A 19,255-nucleotide genomic window follows, 5' to 3' on the forward strand; every position below is an offset into this window, starting at 1 on the left:
TTTTTTTTTTTTTTTTTTTTTTGCGACTACAAGATCATTTCTTGCCTCCTCAGATGTACTTTAAGCCATTCAATTTTTTGAGTGATTTGTTATGCAGCTATAACTAACTGATACAAAAGATGTAGCCACTCTAAAACTGGTATAACAGTCTTTCAACAAAATGGCTATTTAATACATGCTATAGTCCCTATACACATCTCTTCAATTTATTTTCCCTGGGGATGTGTGGGAAAAGAAAAAGAAAGCTGAGTGAGTTGGGAGAGGATCTCTTTGTTTCTCAACTTTGCTCGTTCCAAAGTTCCAAATGAGCCAGGAGCCTTACACACAACAATTGAGGCCACTGGAGGCTAAATAAATTCATCAAGTGAATATTAAGCATATCTTGGGTCTGGACAGAGCAAGGCCTCAAGTCTCGAGGTGACTATGAGATTGTGCCCTCTTGGAGTTTGTCTGCAAGTATGTACAAGTAAGAATGAAATGTGATCTAAACTTTCAGTGTGTCACATCTTTCATACATAATTGTCTAGGCTGTTGCCAGTGTTCTAAGTGATGTCATTCTTAAATGTTTATTTTTTCTCTGATGAGGAGATATGTTGCATTAAGTAGAATAATCCCTTCTCACCTTGCCAGCTCTGGCCCTCTCCTACTTCCTATGAAGCTCCAACAACCAGTTATATTTGAATATGTGAACAGCTTTCAATTGTGAAGAAGTGATAGGTAAGTAGTCTTTTATTAAGTTGAAATATAAAATACATTAAAAGTATAAGAATGTAGGCTTTTAGCATAGTTACTTTCAGGTAATTGGATGCACAGTAAATTCAAAAAGAGTTGAAATGGCTGTATCTTGTGCTTGCCATAGCTTCATTTTATACTCCTGTGTGAATGGAATGGTGGCTATTATCGCTTCCATCGCTACTATCAGCTAATATTTTATGATGCCTTCATTAAGTGAAGGCATTGTACTAGGCACCATCAAGGACTTTACCTTTCCAGATGACAACGTCATAGAATTTAATGAGTTTCTCATTTTCTCTGTTCGGGCAGAGGTAGGATTAAAGGTTTTGACATGGTGATAAGCTTTTGAAAAAGAGATAGCTGTGGAAAGCTGCAGCACACTCACTGCCAAAGCCTTTCATAGGAAGAAGTTAATTACAGGCATTCAATGAGAAGAGACTGAGAAATGATGGGACATTGCAGAGAGGTTCAAGAAGAATAAAGCTCCTGGAGGCAGGATAAGTTGGTGCCGATGGGCTGTATGGAGTGAGACCAGATAGAAATCAGGTGGCAGTAAGTTAGCACATCAGAGTGGGCCAGGAAAAAGGAAGAGGGGTTTGACCACAAAAGGAAACGAAAGCATGAGGTGTCATTGAGGGAAAGAACAAAGTCAAAGGAAGATGTCCCCATGAAACTAGGAATCCAAAAATGACACATTTTGCTAATCATTAAAGTTGATTGGTATATAAATGGAATTCATAATACAGTCCGTTCTATTTGACAAATATATTTTAATGTCCTTAGAGTTAAGTTAGGAGAGTAAAGGCAAAAACTGAGCATGTGAGAAGAAAGTAAAGAAATGAATTACAAGAGAATATTAGATATATAAGAGAGAACAGCCGCTAGTGATACATCTCGGGTGTGGCACACAGGGAATTAGAGAATTTATGACACAGGAAACACACAGAAACATTAATGAAGGCAATGATAAAATGTAGGTTAAAGGGGAAGTTGAGAAAACAAACAAAACTATAAAATGAAAGAGAAGATAGAAGGCTATCTCAGGCTTCCGTTTCAATAAAGAGGGAGGAGAAACTGTGACTTGGGGAAGAACTTGAAGAATGTCAGACAGGGCTGGGATGACAGCAATGGAATGGTGCAGAAAATGCATATCTGCTGATTGGTGGCAATGTCTGTCCAGTAGCAGTCATCATGAAAGTCTAATGAGCTAACACTGTAAGGTCCCCCAACCCCAAAAGAAAGAATGCAGTGAGCAGAGAGGCAGGGATGCCTGATGTCTTCCAACAACAGAGCCCTCTGTGATTGCTAAATTGGAAGTGGCTGCCCAAGAACAGAAGTGTGGGACAGCAAGCAGCAGCTCTTTGAGGTGCCCACATATAGTAATGTAGGAACTCAAAGGGGAGTGGACAGTTAAAATGACCACCAAGAGCAAAGGGAAACTTAAGGAGGTGACCTCTGAAATGCCCATGAAACACAAAATGGAAACTCAAAGCGTGTGAGTAGACACATGAGATACCCACAGAGAGCAAAGGAGGAAATCAGGGGCAGGGGCATCCATTTGATCCCAAATAAATACAACAATAAACATGTACAGCATCACCCCGTGGTCAAAAGATTGCCCTTAGGAACTTTGCTAGAAGTGTGTTCTCAGGGCCCAATTTAGGCCTTCCAAGTCAGAGTCTAGACTTTACAAGACTGCAAATGATCCATTTATTAGTCAGCCTTCAGTTACTATAAGAAATACTTACAAATAATCAACTTAATAAAAGAATAGGTTTATTTTGACTCATATTTTGGAAGTTTTAGCCACCATCAGTTAGTTGTGTTGTTTTGAGGTCCATGGCAGGATGGCACATTATGGTTGGGTTTTATGTGGTGGGATGAAGCTGCTCACCTCAAGGCTCGTACATGACAAAAGAGGGAAAAAATGAGTAAAGCCTGAACAATCTTCTTTAAGAACATGCCCTCTGGTAATTTGAAACCTCTTATTAATTCCCACATTGTAAAGTGGTCAAGCCCTTCCTTCCCAGTGACCCCAAGCTAGAGGCCATACCTCTGATTCATGGTTATGGAAGATCCAAGACTGCGGTGAGTCATAAACATACTCTATTTGAGAAGTACTGATTAATCACTTCACCAGACACTTTCATAGAACCACAGAGAATCACAGAATTGATTGACTAAGTCTCTGTCTTCGTAAGATGAAGGGACACCATAGTCATAGCAACTCTTATAAAGGAAAACATTTAATTGAGGCTGGCTTATAATTCTGAGGTTTAGTCTGTTACCATCATGGCAAAAGACTGGTGGTGCATGTCATGGCAGGCATGGTACTGGAGAAGGAAACAAGAGAGACAAGGGTTCTATATCTGGATCAGCAGGAGAGAGAGAGACAGAGAGAGACAGAGAGACAGACAGAGACAGAGACAGAGAGACAGAGAGAGACAGAGACAGAGACAGAGAGGGACAGAGAGAGAGAGAGAGAGAGAGAGAGAGAGAGAGAGAGGAGAGAGAGAGAGACTGAAACCAAGATCCAGCCATTGGGCCTAGCTTGAACTTCTGAGACCTCAAAACTTATTCTCAGCGACACATCTATTCCAACAAGACCATATCTCCTAATCTTTTCAAATAACATCACTCCCTATAAGCCTATAGGGACCATTTTTATTCAAACCACCACAGTCTCAATGATAAACTATTAAAGATAGATACTATGTATAGTTACTAAGGACTCAGACTTAATAAGAAACATAGTTCTTAGCCGGGCGTGGTGGCTCACGCCTTTAATCCCAGCACTCGGGGGGCAGAGGCAGGTGGATTTCTGAGTTCGAGGCCAACCTGGTCTACAAAGTGAGCTCCAGGACAGCCAGGGCTACACAGAGAAACCCTGTCTGGAAAAATAAAAAAAAAAAAAAAAAAAAAGAAACATAGTTCTTACCCTAGAGCCTGTCTATGTTTGTCTCTGGACTCATACACCACAGCCACTCCACAGAGTTTCTGTGGATATACTAAAAGATGCAGCCTAGAACTCCCAACTCATTCTACCTGAGCTCAGTCCCCTAGGACTGCCCTACCTGCTTCACTACCTTAGGACTTGGGACCTGTAGACTAACAACTAATATCAAATGACCATCAGCATTCTAACTCCAGATACCAGGATTCATCACAAACACACAAAGAAGATGATAAACCATGACATCACCCTTCACCCCACATCACCAGTTCCTTAGTAATCTTCCCCAGGAGGACCAACTTAGACAAAATTTAAGACACAGAATGGACAAGAGCAATTCTAAGCATACTCAATGATTTCAAAACCTTCAAAGGGGACACAAGAAAATACATCAGAATGAACTTAAAGAGGACGGGGATACAATGATTAAAGTTCAAGAAAACACAGATGGGTGAATGAAAAAAAAAACAATTCAGGATGTGAACATTGAATTCAATAAACAGAGAAATATTTGTCAGGTGTGGTGGTGCACAATTTTAATCCTAGCAGTCAAGAGGCAAAGACAGGATTAGCTCTACAAGTTCAATGGCAACCTAGTCTATATGAGTTCTAGGGAAATGTAAATGAGGAAAATACCCAATAAAAAAAATTAAAAAAAAAAAAAAGAATGCATGTACTTCACAGCAAGTCATGTAACTGCCTGTAAACTAGAACACATATTGGACTATAAAGAAAGTCTCAAAAATTATAGGAAACATGAAATAACAATCCTTATTCTATCTGATCACAGCAGAATAAGGCTAGATTTCAATAGCAAAAGAAACTACAATCGCTTCTCGGCCTTTTGGCTAAGATCAAGTGCAAAAGAAACTACAGAAGACACACAAACATTGGAACTAAGCAACACACTATTAAATATGCTGTCACTGAGGAAATTAAAAAAGAAAAATTTTAAGTCCCAGGACAGTATAAAAATGAACACAAGACTAAAATATCTGTGGGATACAATAAAGGTAGTTCTAAGAGGGAATTGTGATTGTATTGAATGTCCATATCAAAAATCTTTACAGATATCAAATAAATTACTTAATGATATACCTTAAGTTTTTGATATTATCAATAATAAATGAACTCCAAAGCAGTAGACTGAAATAATTAAAATCAGGGTAAGTTTAAGGAAATAGAACTTTTTAGAATGCTCAGATTCATTGAAAGAATGAGCAGTTCTTTGAAAAATAAATATATGGCAAATTTTTAACCAAATTAACCAATAGGAATAGAAAGAAGACTTGAGTTCATAAAATTATAGATAAGGGACAAGAAAGATGCCTCAGTAGTTAGAACCCATCTTGGGTGGCTCAAACTGCTAGTTATGCCAGTTCCAGTGGATCACACACCCTCTTCTGGCTTCTGTGGGCACCTGAACTCAGATGCCTATGTCCACACACATATATACAAAGGACTAAAAATAAAAACAAAACTTAAAATTATAGATTAAAGGAAAAACATTACAACAGACATCACTGAAATTTAGAAAATAATTAATACATACCTTTAAAAGAAAACTATATGCCACTAAATTGGAGTTTCTAGATGCATATGACATACCAAAAGTAAACCGAGATAAGATAAGCAATTAAAAAGACCTATAACCAGCAGTGATGAGGCAAAAATAAAATGTCTCCCAACTAAGAAACATCCAAGTTAGATGAATCCATTGCAAAATTCTACCAGAACATCATAAAAAGATCTAACATCAGTATTACTCAAATCATTCTATAAACTCCAGAAGGAAGGAAGTCTTCCAAACTCTTCTTATGAAGTTGGTATTACCCTGATACAGAACCAAACAAAGACAAAACAAAAAGAGAAATTTCCCTGATAGATATGGATGCCAAGTTCCCAATAAGATACTGGCAAACCAAATTGAAGATTGCATTAGAAAGACTATTCATTATGATCTTTATTACCTCATTCCAGAGACAGTTCAACACACATAAATGAACCAATGTAATACATCCCGTAAATGGATTCAAAGTCAGCAGAAGTCATATGACAAAATTCAACGTCTTTTTATTATAAAAGGGAGGCTAGAAATGGAGAGGAGATGCCTCAACATAACAGAGACTAAGAGACCCAACAGCATACTAAGTGAAGGAAAACTTAAAATATTTCCAGCAAAACCAGGAGCAAGACAAGGCTGTCCACTGCCCTCCCAATCCTTTTAAATAGAGTGATTTATGTCTTAACTAGAGCAATAAAACAAGAGAAGGAAATAAAAAGATACAAATAGAAAATAAAATTATTTCCATTTGTACATGGTGTGATTCTATATATAAGAGAACTTAACAACTCCACCAAGAATGCTCTTGAAGTGATTAACTCTTTCAACAAAGTGGAAGGACACAAAATTATCACATACAAACAAAATCAATACTCATCTTATAATACCAATGAAAGGCATACTGAAAAAGAAACAATCCAGGAACCAATCTCACTCACAGCACCCACGAAAATACTTAAGAGTAAATCTAACCAAGTAAATAATAGACTTTTAGAAAATAGTTTTAATCTCTCTCTCTCTCCCTCTCTCTCTCTCTCTCTCTCTCTCTCTCTCTCTCTCTCTCCCTCCCTCCCTCCCTCCCTCCCTCTCTCTCTGTTGTTTTTTGCTAATGGCTAAAGAGTATAAAAATTTTCTTTCCTAGTTGTTTGCATTTCTTCTTTTGATAATTTTATTTATTTCCATAGCCCATTTTGTGATTGGGTTAAATTTTTTTCTAGTATTTTGTGCAGAATGAGAGAGACAGATCTAGTTGCATTTTCTGCATGTTGATATCCAGGTTTAGAAGCATGATTCATTGAAGATTTCATCCTTTCATTAGTATGTATTTTTGCTAACTGTCAGAAATCAAGTAGCTGTATTTGTGTAGACAAACATATGGTTCCTCTGTTCCACTGATTGGTGTGTTTGGTTTTGTACCAGAACCGCATCATTTTTATTACCATGGCTTTGTGATATAACTTAAGTTCGATATGATAGCTCCTGTAGTGTTATTTCTGTTATGGATTGACTATTCTTGGTCTTTGTACTTCCATACATATTTAAAATCTTTTCTCTGTGTCTGCAAAGAACAGTTCTGGAATTTTGATTGGGATCGTATTGAATCTATATGTTGCGATTGGTAAGATAGCTGTTTCTAGGAAGATTAATTCTATTCTAAGAGCATAGGAGATCTTTACATCTCCCAGTGTCTTTCTCGGTTTCTTTCTCCAGTGTCTTGACTTTGGATTGTACAGTTATAATTCTGACAGAGAATCAATATCTGGAATATTCAAAGAACTCAAAAACCTAAACACTAGGAAAAAATAACCCAATTACAAAATGGGCTATCAAATAAATTATCTTATCAAAAGAAGAAATACAAACAACTAGACAACAACATTTTCCACATCTTTAGGCATTAGAGAGAGAGAGAGAGAAAGAAATTAAAACCATTTTTAAAGTCCATCTTAAATCAGTCAGAATAGTTATCATTAAGACTATAAATGACAACACAGGGCTGGAAAGATGGCTCAGTGGTTCCCAGAACCCTCATGATGGGTCACATTTATCTCTAAATCCAGGTCCAGGGAACCTGATACTCTTCTGGCCTCCTCAGGGACCAAGCACACTTTGTATACATACATACATTCAGGGAAAACACTTAAACACATAAAATAAAAATTAGAAAAAATAAAAAGAACATGAATGGCAAATACTGGCATGAATGTAGAGAAAGAAGAACCCTTGTACAGTTTTGATGGGAAGGGAAGCTTGTTGGCCACGCCCTCCAGACCTTTGGTACATCATTAGCATGGAGAACTCTGTTTTGAGCCTACTTGATTGTGGTCACTGCTCTTTCCTGTTGTCTTGGTCTGAGATGTTAGGGCTTTCTCATCTACATGTGGAAGAGCTTGGGGCATTGCCTTTACTGTCACTAAAGGCCACAATCTAGGGTGGGAGGACTGCAGCTATGTGACAGGGGCCTAGTGCAGACAAAACTCCTACCTTCCCTTCAGGATCTCCAGGGCTTCAAGCCTTTAGCTCGACCTTACCAGGTTTCCTCTCCTGGTCCACAGACCCACACTCAGTTATAAAGTATAAAGAAAACAAGGTGTAACTGAGCTGGAGACGTCCTCTATACTGACTAGCTTTCTAAATACAAGAACATGATATTCAGGAACACTAACTTAGGCAGCATCAATAAGATTGAAAAACATTTCCTACAGTATCATTAGTATTTATTTTCCTTATGTTCTTTTCTTATAACACCATCTATTTTTAGATTTCGGTAGTGCATACATATAAATTGTCAATAAATATTATGAAAAATTTAAATAGAGGTATGAGAACCAAAACTGGCACCTGCAGGGTTAACTAACATACTTTAAACTAGCTGCTTATGATATATGCCTATTCATATGATACGCACTTATACATATATCTCTTAAGCTCTTTTAAAATTCTGTTATTTTCAAAAACATGTATATGAATTGCTTAGTGTTAGGGAAAATAAACTTTTCTTTTTAATTGGGAAAAAGTTGTACATAGTGATGAATGCTGTATAATCCAGCACTCAGAAAGTTGAGATAGAAAGATTACAAATTTAAGGCCAGCTAGTACTGCATAGGCAGACTCTGTCTCAATACAAAAAATAATAATGACCATTACCTGTGCAAAGATGTCTTAGTTAGGGTTTTACTGCTGTGAACAGACACCATGACCAAGGCAACTCTAGTAAGAACAACATTTAATTGGGGCTGGCTTACAGGTTCAGAGGTTCAGTTCATCACCATCAAGGCTGGCATGGTGCAGGAGGAGTGAGAGTTCTACATCTTCATCTGAAGGCCATTAGGAGAAAGTTGGCTCTGGGCAGAGCTTCAAAGCCCACTCCCACAGTGACACACTTCCTCCAACAAGGCCACACCTACTCCAAAAGGCCACACCTCCAAATAGTGCCACTCCCTCAGTCAAGCATATTCAAGCCACCACAAAAGACACAGACCAAAGGAATGTTGGAGCATATAGTCAGATTTATGGGCTAATAAAAAGGTTTTTCTGCATTGAGTTGGTGTACCTGTGTGGAGGAGTAAAAAAAAAAAAAAAAAAAATTACTTTGAGCATTTAATGTAAGATTTTAAACTTAGTTTCCTTTAAAATCCACATGTGTGTTAGTTTTGAAGAAAGATGAGATACTTCAGTTACTGCCATTTGCTTCACAGATAGTGCATGAGAGAAACATTCACCTGTATCCATAGCAATATGGGTGAATGCTGAAACAAATCAATATTGGAGCTGGTTGTTCAGGCCAGACTTAGTGGCCAATGCTCGCGTCTCTCCGGGAGGTTACAGTTATGCCCTTTTGTACTAAGACCAGTGCTAGAGAAGGTCACACAGCATCCCTTTGAGTCACGAGGCAGGATTAATTTTGCATTTAAGAATTCAGAATTTGAAGCCCTGTGATTGTGGCACAGGCCTTTAATCCCAGCATTTGAGAGGCAGAGGCAGGCAGATTTCTGAGTTCAAGGCCAGCCTGGTCTACAAAGTGAGTTCCAGGACAGCCAGGGCTATACAAAGAAACCCTGTCTCGAAAAAAACAAACAAAAAAACAAAAAACAACAAGAATTCAGAATTTGAAACCAACTGACTTGTTGACTTTGCGTATATACATCTCCTGCTAGATTCTAAGTCCAAGTCTTGGCACAAGCCATAGCATAGTATCTGCCTTCTAGAACTGCTCTGAGTGAGTGTGTGAATAACATAGAACAGTAAGGTAAGCATATCTGACATGCAGGAAGTTCTATGATCCTGGGTGGTTTGAATAAGAATAGCCCCACAGGCTCATATTTTTGAATGCGTAGACACCAGGGAGTATAACTCTTTGATAAGATTAGAAGGATTAGGAGGTGTGTCCTTGCAGGGGAAGTTTGTCACTGGGAGTGGGATTTGAGGTTTTAATGACTCATGCTAGACCCAGTTTCTCCTTCCAGATCAGATGTAGCTCTCTGCTCCTGTTCCAGTGCCTGCTTGTAACATTGCTCCATGCTATGATGATAATGGACTGACCCTCTGAAGCTGTAAGAAAGCCCCCAGTTAAATGATTTCCTTTGTAAGAATTACCTTGGTTATGGTGTCTCTTCACAGCAACAGAACAGAGACTAAGACAAATCCTGCAGTGACTCCAGATTCTGAGCTAGAGAAGGCGGGAGTGAGGCTCTGTTCTCCAGTTCTTCATGACATTTGCTCCCTTCATAGATAAGTCTACTCCAGGCCAATGACTCTTCCTGTAGTAATTCTCATATTAAATGACATGGGCATGAAAAGGCTAGCCATGCCAGTCACTTAAAGAACGGCTGGTTTATTATTCTTCTGGTCAGTGGAGGCAAGATGGTTCCCAAGCCTGATTCTAGTTCCCACACTACATGTACACCCATCTCCCTCACAATCTACAAATCATACTCAAACCATCTCAGCCTTATCATTGTTAAATTTCCTTCTATCTGCCATCACATACTATAACAGGACCCTTTGAGAAATAAGAAAGCTCCAAATTTTTCTAAAGAGCATACTCATGAATTTGAGCAGACACTGTAACAGAAGGGTTCAATGGATGTACAGTGGTACTTGGTACTACATTCACAAACCAAGTTAAAACCCTAAACTATTTTGCCATTTGGAGCTCTTTATTGAGTTTCCCCAACACATCAACTAAAAAATATTTTCTTTTTATTGTTTGAGAACATTTTCTCCTCTCCAATCCCTCTCTTAATCCCACTCCACTCTACTCCTAGTTACTTTTCTCCCTGATTTAATGTACTCTTAAAACAAAACAAAGCAAAACAAAACAAAACAAAACAAAAAACAAAACAAAACAAGAGTCAGGTCAGGCATGGTGGTGTAAGATTTTAATCCCAGCACTTGGAAGGCAGAGGCAGGTGGATCTCTGTGAGTTCAAGACCAGCCTAATCTACAGAGTGAGTTCCAGGACAGCCTGGACTACACAAAGAGACCCTGTCTCAAAACAAACAAACACCGATTCAACTTAGTGCTTCCTGTATGTGCATTGGGGTAGGACTACATACTGAGGCATGGTTAGCATCTCAGGGGTTGAATACCAGAAGAAAAACTAACTCCCTCATCCCCACCCCCTGCAGCCATCACTTGCCAATCGCTCCTCAGCTGGTAATGGGACATTATGAGCCCCATGCCATCTGTGCTGGAAATTTGTTCGGCTTTATTTTGTGCAGGTCATCCCACCTTCTGCGAGTTTATGTGTGCAATAATACTGTCATGTGCAGAAAATACTGTTTCACTACACACATTTTTCTCTCTTGCTTTTACAGTCTTTCCCCTCGCTTTCTTCTGCCGTCATCTCTGAACATTGTACAGAATTCCCATTTAGAGCAGAACACTTCCCAGTCTCTTAGACTACGCGAATTTACTATTCGTGGATCTCTATATTGTCATCTATTGCAAAAGGAAGCTTCTCAGACTCAAGCTGAGAGACGAATTAGTTATAAAGATAAAAACCTGGGCAATTTATCTATCACTAGATCAGCTTTTTATCAGAATAATGTTAGATTCTTCCCCTAGCGATTATAGATTTGGTGCCTAGTTATTAATACTAAGCATAAGTTTAATTCTTATAAAAGAAGATTTCTTGAAAAAAAGTGACTGCTGATAACAGTCACTGGAGGAATTTCAGATAAACAGTGGAAAAGTCAGAGAAGGAAGGACGGAAGCTTGTCCCCAAAGGATGTTGACTGTGTTCCTATCTTACCCTGGGTGTGGACTATATATACAAGCCTCCTAGCTCTTCAGTATAGACTAGATCCTAGATGTTCCTCTCCCCCACCCTAGCCATTAAATCATGTGACTCCTGCAAGCACCTCAGCGAAGTTGATTGCCTACCCCAGCTTCTCAGCTTCTCACTGGTATTTTCTATCATTTTTCTGCCATCCTTCATCGGACCGTGGAAAATAAGTTTTAGCAGTTCTCTTCCAAGGCAAGCAAAGACTGGGACATGAAATGTATTTGTGTGAACCTGAATGTAAATGTTTGAAGTGCTTCTTCATCTTTCCCCCATACGCTCAGTGCATAGGGACAAATATCTACTTTACAGCAAGCTAAAGACATCAGTCAGTAAAGAGGGACGAGTATCTACTTTTCTGCGAGCTAAAGATGTTGCTTGGCCTGCTGCGAATGGGAATTTTGATGAGTAGAAGGCAGAAAGCAAAGGTTTTGAGGGAAGACTACAATGTGGAACTTGATGGACAACACACACTGATTGATTCTCTCCAATGAACAAATGGGTTGTTCTCTGCGTCTTGTGTGGTGAGGTTTAACAAGTTAAGCAGCTTCACCTTACATCCCTGCCTCAGTGCTAGAGGCCAGGAATGCCCCTGTTCTGTTGACATGGGACTGAATCTAGTAGAAGGAAGCCCTTGGACTTCATGCTGCAGAAGATCCTTTCATCAAAACTCCACCCATGGGAGGCCCATAAGAATACTCCCATCTTAATGTTCTTTCCCTGTCTTCTTTCAAAAACTCCACACCCACAATCTTATATTTCTTCTATAACTGTCATCTTCTCTCATTTCTGAGTCAGAGAACTGGATGCAGAATGGGGCTGTCTTTTCAACCGTGTATTGCTGATATCCCACAAGGACAGAGAGTAAACAATAAACCTTCAAGAATTGGGAGATGATGCAGTGGGTACGACTGTTTGCTGTACAAACATGAAGACCTGAGTTTTGGTTTCCAGCACCCAAATAAAAGCCCAGCAATGGCCATTAGTGCCAATGACCCCAGCACTCGAGGGTAGGGGAAGCACAGCCAGTGCACCATCCAGAGCTCAGTCTAAGTGTGACTGCGCCTGAAGGAGATAGAAGGATCCCTGGACCTCACTAGCCAGTCAGCCTAGCAGAGACACCAGAGGACTCCAGATTCAGATTCCCAGAGAGACCCTGTCACACAGGAATGAATGAAGGGTGATAAAGCAGGATACGCTGCATCCTCCTTTGATCTCCACATGGGTGCGTGTGCACACGCACGCGTGTGCACACACACACAGCATTAGCCCATCATCTTCCACTGGAATGACTTTAAAGAACTTTCTAAGTCTATTTGAACTAGATGGAAAATGCTAGTCTGGGTAGAAGGGAACACTAAAAATACTCATTTGTACTTTGGGGTGATTTTGCAGATGTTCAGTGTACACTTCCTTTTGTTTTTGTTTTTTTGTTTGTTTGTTTGTTTTGCTTTGTTTTTTATCTCACACTGGCCCTGAGTTCTCTCGGTGTGTATACAGAACAACCAAAGCACATTTTGTAGACTCTTCAGAATGGACCTCAGTGTCTGCCTCTCTATAACCCTTCTCACAGCCGGCTCACCTGGACAGTGGTCCCAGAGACTTGGCAAAGCATAGTCCACTGTTTCCCTGGCCATCCCTGCCAAGGAGCAAGTGCTCCGTGACAGTTAGGTGTCAGTTGCTTGGTTTTATTGTTGTTGTTTTGTTTTGTTTTGTTTTTGTTTTGTTTTTGTTTTTGCAATAATTCCAACCCCTAAACTTATTGTCCTTAGTTTTGACCTCTAGACTGTCAGTAAAGAGCTAATTCTCTTCCCCACCCCATAGTCCTCTGGCTGACTCATCACACAGTACCAGGATAAGTCAATGCATCGTGTGGAGCTGGTGTAAGTGTGTCTGAGACAACTTAAATGACACAAAACAAACTAGTAACTGAACCGTGCTCCTGAAAGAAGGCAAAGTCTCTGCAGGGGTTTGTTTTCCTCTCTCCCTCCTGCTTTCTAGCTGCCTCCAGCCTCCTCCTCTCTACCTCCATTAGCATCTAGCTTCTCCCAGGGCTCTCTTGCCTTGCCCTTTAGACACAGGTTTCTATTTCTGTATGAAGTTACAAAAACAACCTAATTAGAAAAGTTGGTTTTGCCGATTCTATGACGTGTTGGGAAGAACATGGTATTTAATTACCTAATTGAGTAAACAAATAAATAAATACAGCAGTCGGGCAGTAAAACAAATAGCTGTTCTGATTTTATCCTTTAAAAACGCCAGGCCTGAATTCAGCAGTATCCAATAAGTCCGTGGAATTGCTTCTCTATTAAGGAAAACAAGGCCATCTGGATAAGCCTGTGTTTCAGGCTTTGCGTGAACAAGACCAAGGAAGAGCCAAGCAGATCACTTAGTGTTTGGGAGTCATAACATTAATCAGGATATTAGTGGGTTATGAGAGTGATGTATGCAATGCCCAGGGAATACTTCTTTATTTGGGCAGAGACATTATGAAATTAAAGGGGCAGCGCTGAGCACTGCTTGTCCCAGCCTTCTCTTCAATTGCAACAACTTGAATGTCTTGTCTGTGCTGGTGGATTATTAACAGAGGTTATTGGTCTCCATGGCAAAACAATTGAACGATCGCACAAAACGTAATCTCATTTATGGGGTTGCAAAAAAAAGACAAAGAGTCAGGGATATAAATACCCATTGCCACTGAAGGCCTGCCGTAGTTGAGAAGTGAAGTGTCTCCAAGGTTCAAAGAACTCTGATATTTGGTCCCACTTTTCTTATTGACCCCGGTACAGCCACTGAAACGTGCTGCTGCAATCCCTGAGGAGAACCGTGAAGCTGGTGGCGAGGAGCCTTTGATCTCTCTGCTTTCCTGTGACCCCCAGCATGTGTACTGGGGGCTGTGCCAGGTGCCTGGGGGGCACCCTCATTCCCCTGGCTGTGTTTGGCCTCCTGGCAAATATCCTGTTGTTCTTTCCTGGAGGAAAAGTGGTGAACGACAAAAGCCACCTTTCGGATGAGGTCTGGTACTTCGGAGGAATATTGGGAAGTGGAGTCTTGGTGAGTAGAGAAACCTTAACATTCCCACGAAGGCGAATCCTCATCTGTCCTTATTGCAGGGGATGCCACTCTGAAGCTTACAACCTTTATGCGATGAAAAGTAGTGCCCTAATATAGTTCCCCCTTTCTATTCGCGGCTGAGGACAGCTTGGTTTACTAAGTGGTTCATCCCCAAGTTTGGGCTGGAGTCACCCTAAGACATCTGAGCCCAGAGAACCAAGCTAATAGCCACTTGATTATTTTACTCTAGTCAATTGTGGCAATAAGAACTAAAAACAGAACACAGTGCTTTATACAAATGGATTGACTTAGAATGAAGGGACACAGAAGCTGTAAGTAAGCTCTCATTCAGGAATTCACCGCTTCTTCATCTCCTTGTTTCCAATACGCGTGGAACCTCCAGCTTGTAGTAGTGGAGGCCTTGCTTTTTATACACTGAGTATAAATATATCCTTGCCCTAAACCCACCCTGTAAACGAAAACTCAGCCTATCTACTCTTAAAATCTCCTCACAGAAGTTGACCAAATGGAATCCCTGTACTCAAAACTGCCATGAGCCATCGGCTGTTAGATTTTGCCTGCCCGGCTTAAGCCCCTGAGACCTGAGGTCTTCACTGGCAAGAAAAAGTGTGGGTTTCCCTTCACCCCAGACCCTCTAAGCACTTTTCTTGCCGGCAGATGATCTTCCCTGCGCTTGTGTTCTTGGGCCTGCAGAACAACGACTGCTGCGGATGCTGTGGCAATGAGGGCTGTGGGAAGCGATTTGCGGTGAGTCGTTCTGGGGACAGCTGGCAGAATCTCTGGGGTTCACTGCCGGCTTGTGCTGAGCAGCATGGGTGTGCCAAACAAGTAATCAGCCCCAGCCAAGACTCCTGGGCCATCTGGTACAGGATTAAGCTCTAATTCTCACTGATACGTAATAATAAGAATAAATATAGTCTACAGCCTTCATAGAGGTGTAGATCCATTTTTTACAAGTACACTGAGATGCCAGGGCTTTAAAACCAGAGTGAGGCCCCAGAAGGAAGGCAAAGATGGAGCCACAGGTTTCCCTTTGCCACTAAGAAGACATGAGAACTTGAACAAGTCATGTCCTTCTTCCAGCCCTCAATTGCATCACCATTGAAGGATACTGGGGCACGATAAAAGATGGTATCTTCCCCCTCCCTAAAAGCTAACTAAGCCCCCTTCTTTAGCACAGCAAAGGTCACTCTTTATGGAGGCTCTCTATTTCCCACTGCCATTCAAAATCAGCCTTGGGATTTCAATCTCTTCTCCTTTTTCACGTGGCCATCCATCTTTTAGTTGGTGAAGCAGAGACTAGGGAGGTATTAATGTTCCCAGGGGGCAGGAGGAATGCTGGAATGTGGGTCAGGTCCCATTTCTGCAGCTGGGCAAGACACCAAGTGTAAGATAAGCAAGTTGGACTGGATCAGAATTCCCTAGATATGGACCAAACCCTGGTATAAAGATACACGTATCGAAACAACAAAGAATGTTTTCTTTTACTTATCCTCCAGTTGTTTTCATTTTATGAAGGAAAGAAATCCTTATTTTGATGGGGATAAGTCTTTGCTGTTTCTAAACCTTCAAACTTCCTTTGTAACAAAGGAAAAACAACCTAAAGCTCTAGGAACACAAGGGGCATTAGATGACTAACATTTAATGACACTGTTCATGTTTGCTAATGATTTCAGTTTTTCTTTCAAAGTTGTAATACAAATTAATTAAACAGTTGGATTAAAAACTATCAAGCATTTGGGCATATGATAAGGCAAAAATACAATGGAGGTAGAGCCTGGGTTTCATGAAGAGCAAGGGATGCACCTGCTCCAGCTTCCCAGGATTCATGTTCCCATCGTGGAGACTCCCAAGCCCACGTTGAATTCTTGAAAGTCTCTCTACCCATCCTGAAGCAGAGCCTCCTTGACATTTCTTTCTCACCAACATTTGTTGATTTAGTCCAGAAAGAGGTATTTACACATGAAAGGCCGCTGTGCATGGTGTATTTTATGTACACTGTAGTTTCTCATGTGACATCACATCGTACATAGAATATTCACCTTCTAGAAAACCATCATAACTACTGAAAATGGTCATTTCAGCATTCAAAAATCATCATTTGCAAAGAGTGTAAGAAGTAGCAACGGTGCATTTGATATAATTATGTGCCACGTGTTCTATACACTTGATCATATTTTCATATTGACTCTAAGGGAAAGGAAGCGCTGTATAAACCTTTTTTCCCATCAGAGCATTTATAATTTGTCAAATAAATGGGAGGTAACAATTTGAAAAACAATATTAATTAAGGAATATGGATGAAAATAAATAAAAACCATACCTGTCTTTAAAATCTGTCTTTGCACTTCTGACCTTGAGGAGAGTGGGATAATGGCCAATGGCCAGCTGGTACACAACAGGCCTGTAGCAGGGCAGGCTTGCTTCTGTGTTCCTAGATTTCACTATAACCACGGACAGAAGTGAAGCCATGTCCAAAGTATTATACAAAACTTTAATTTCCTTAGATTTAAATGCAGAGTACAGCAAGAAATTCATTTGTTCCCAGCACAGTTGAGCAAACATGTTCTAAAATATTTGATCTGGTCAATATATATTATCTACCAGGGTTCCTGAGGCCTCCAGGATATAATCTTACTTCTTATCAAATAAGAAGTTAACTTGGCATCACTGGCCTCCCGGCACAACCATGGCCTATGCTATGTTTGTATGGCCTGTGCTGTCATGTCTAAGCTCTAGGTTTCCATACTGGATGCTTTGTGGAACCTGGTAGTGTTCTTATTTCCCTCCAAGACCATGTTTATAGTTAAAGGCTTGGGCTTTATAGTTGTTTAGAGGCTCTGGAACACCAAGTGAGATAGTTACTAGACATTTTTCTCAAACATACACACACACACACACACACACACACACACAGAGCTGCATCATTAAAGCACTACACAGGTACCTATCTGAGTTTTGTAAATGCTCAAGGCATTTCCTTACAAGTAGACACTGCCCCAGTTATCTGTGGAGCTCTGAGAAACTCTGCCAGTAGAAAGATCTGTGAGCAAACACAGCAGAAGCCAGAGTGGCTGTCTGCCCCACCCCCACTGGCATTGTTATGTTTTTCTAGCACATTCCCCAAATGTTAACTGAGCTTGCACCACCATTCCTGTCCTTCAATAATAGAAAAGCAGGAATTGGAAGGCAGGAGCCTTGTGGAGATAACGTGAACCTGTGAACTGTAAACATCCTTGAAACCGTCCACTTCACAGTTTCACTGTGAAGCCTGAGAAAATGAATCTGATGGTCTGTGTCTCTGTCTCTGTCTCTCTGTCTCTCTGTCTCTCTGTGTCTCTGTCTCTGTCTCTCTGTGTCTCTGTGTCTCTGTCTCTGTCTCTGTCTCTCTCTCTCTCTCTCTCTCTCTCTCTCTCTCTCTGTCTCTCTCTCTCTCTCTCTCTCTCATATCTAACCATATCTCTATGTGAGAGGGAGGGAGACAGAGGCTTAGTCTCACTCAGCCCAAAGGTCTGAACTCTCAGATTAATTAGGCTGAAATGAGCCAGGAAAAGCGGAAGAAGGAGTACCTTTCAGGGTGACCTGCGTTTGTTTTTAGGTCACTAACTCTTTTTCCCATGCCTTGTCTGTTTGGTCACTGCCCCCTGTACTCTCTTTAATCTTTGAGAAATGTTCATCACTCAGGGCCCAGTGAGACAACTAACTAATTTTATCAACTCGTTCATTTTAGGAAAGGGCCGTTTAGAAACCTTGGACTTGACTCCAAGTTAAGTGTCTTTAATAATGGGATGGAAAGTAGATTGATAAGGAGACAGCGGCGGGCAAGGCAAACATCAAGTAATAAATCCCTACCTCCCCACCCCAGATAGGGCAACGTGGTTGACATTTTGAAGAAAGATCTTGGTGTCATCATCGTAAGGCAACTCTGTGCAGTTAAGTGAGTGAACGCTTCTTCTTGTGCTCGGCTAACCACTGCTCCCTAAAGGCAAAGCCAGAATATCTAGCTCTTTATCCCTTACAGGAGCAGCCAGATTGAAGAAAATTTAAGAAAGGCATTATGGAAGAATAGAAGGGAGGAAGGAGTGCAGGCCCCGAAGGGGATAGGAACTCCATAGGAAGACCAACAGAGTCAACTAACCTGGACTCTTGGGGCTCTCAGAATCTGAACCATCAACCAAAGAACATACACAAGCTGAACCTAGGCCTCCCCACACAGATAGCTGATGTGCAGCTTGGTCTTCTTGTGGGTCCCAGAACAACTGGAACAAGGGCTATCCCAAAAGCTGTTGCCTGTATGTGTATACGGTCTTCTAGCTGGGCTGACTTGTCTGGCCTCAGTGGGAAAGGAAGAGCGTAGCCTAGCAGACACTTGATTTGTGAGAGTAGGGGGGTACCCAAGGGGTCCTACCCATTCAGAGGAGAAGTGGATGGGGGGGGGGAAGGATTGTGGGAGGGAGTGACCAGGAGGCGGGCAGTGAATGAGATGTAAAGCGAATAAGTAAAAAATATTAGAGTAAATTTTTTAAAAAGGCAATGCTTTTAAAGCATGCATTATATGCATTATCATGAAGTAAGAGTTTAGTATAGATCTACATTTTTTTTTTTTTTTTTTTTTTTTTTTTTTTTTTTCACCTAGAACTTC

General features: G+C 40.7%; 1 protein-coding gene across 1 annotated transcript in view; it reads left to right on the forward strand.

Annotated features, from left to right (window-relative positions):
* Positions 1-14,162: 14,162 nt before the first annotated feature.
* Tm4sf4 (transmembrane 4 L six family member 4) overlaps positions 14,163-19,255 on the forward strand; it is a 16,554-nt gene continuing 11,461 nt past the window's right edge. Inside the window, exons 1-2 of the mRNA XM_021158287.2 lie at positions 14,163-14,592; positions 15,271-15,360. Of these exons, the coding sequence (XP_021013946.1) occupies positions 14,419-14,592; positions 15,271-15,360 (264 nt within the window). The 5' untranslated portion in view covers positions 14,163-14,418. The remainder of the gene's footprint in view (positions 14,593-15,270; positions 15,361-19,255) is intronic.

The sequence above is a fragment of the Mus caroli genome, chromosome 3 (genome assembly GCF_900094665.2).
Source record: "Mus caroli chromosome 3, CAROLI_EIJ_v1.1, whole genome shotgun sequence".
Classification (NCBI taxonomy): domain Eukaryota; kingdom Metazoa; phylum Chordata; class Mammalia; order Rodentia; family Muridae; genus Mus; species Mus caroli.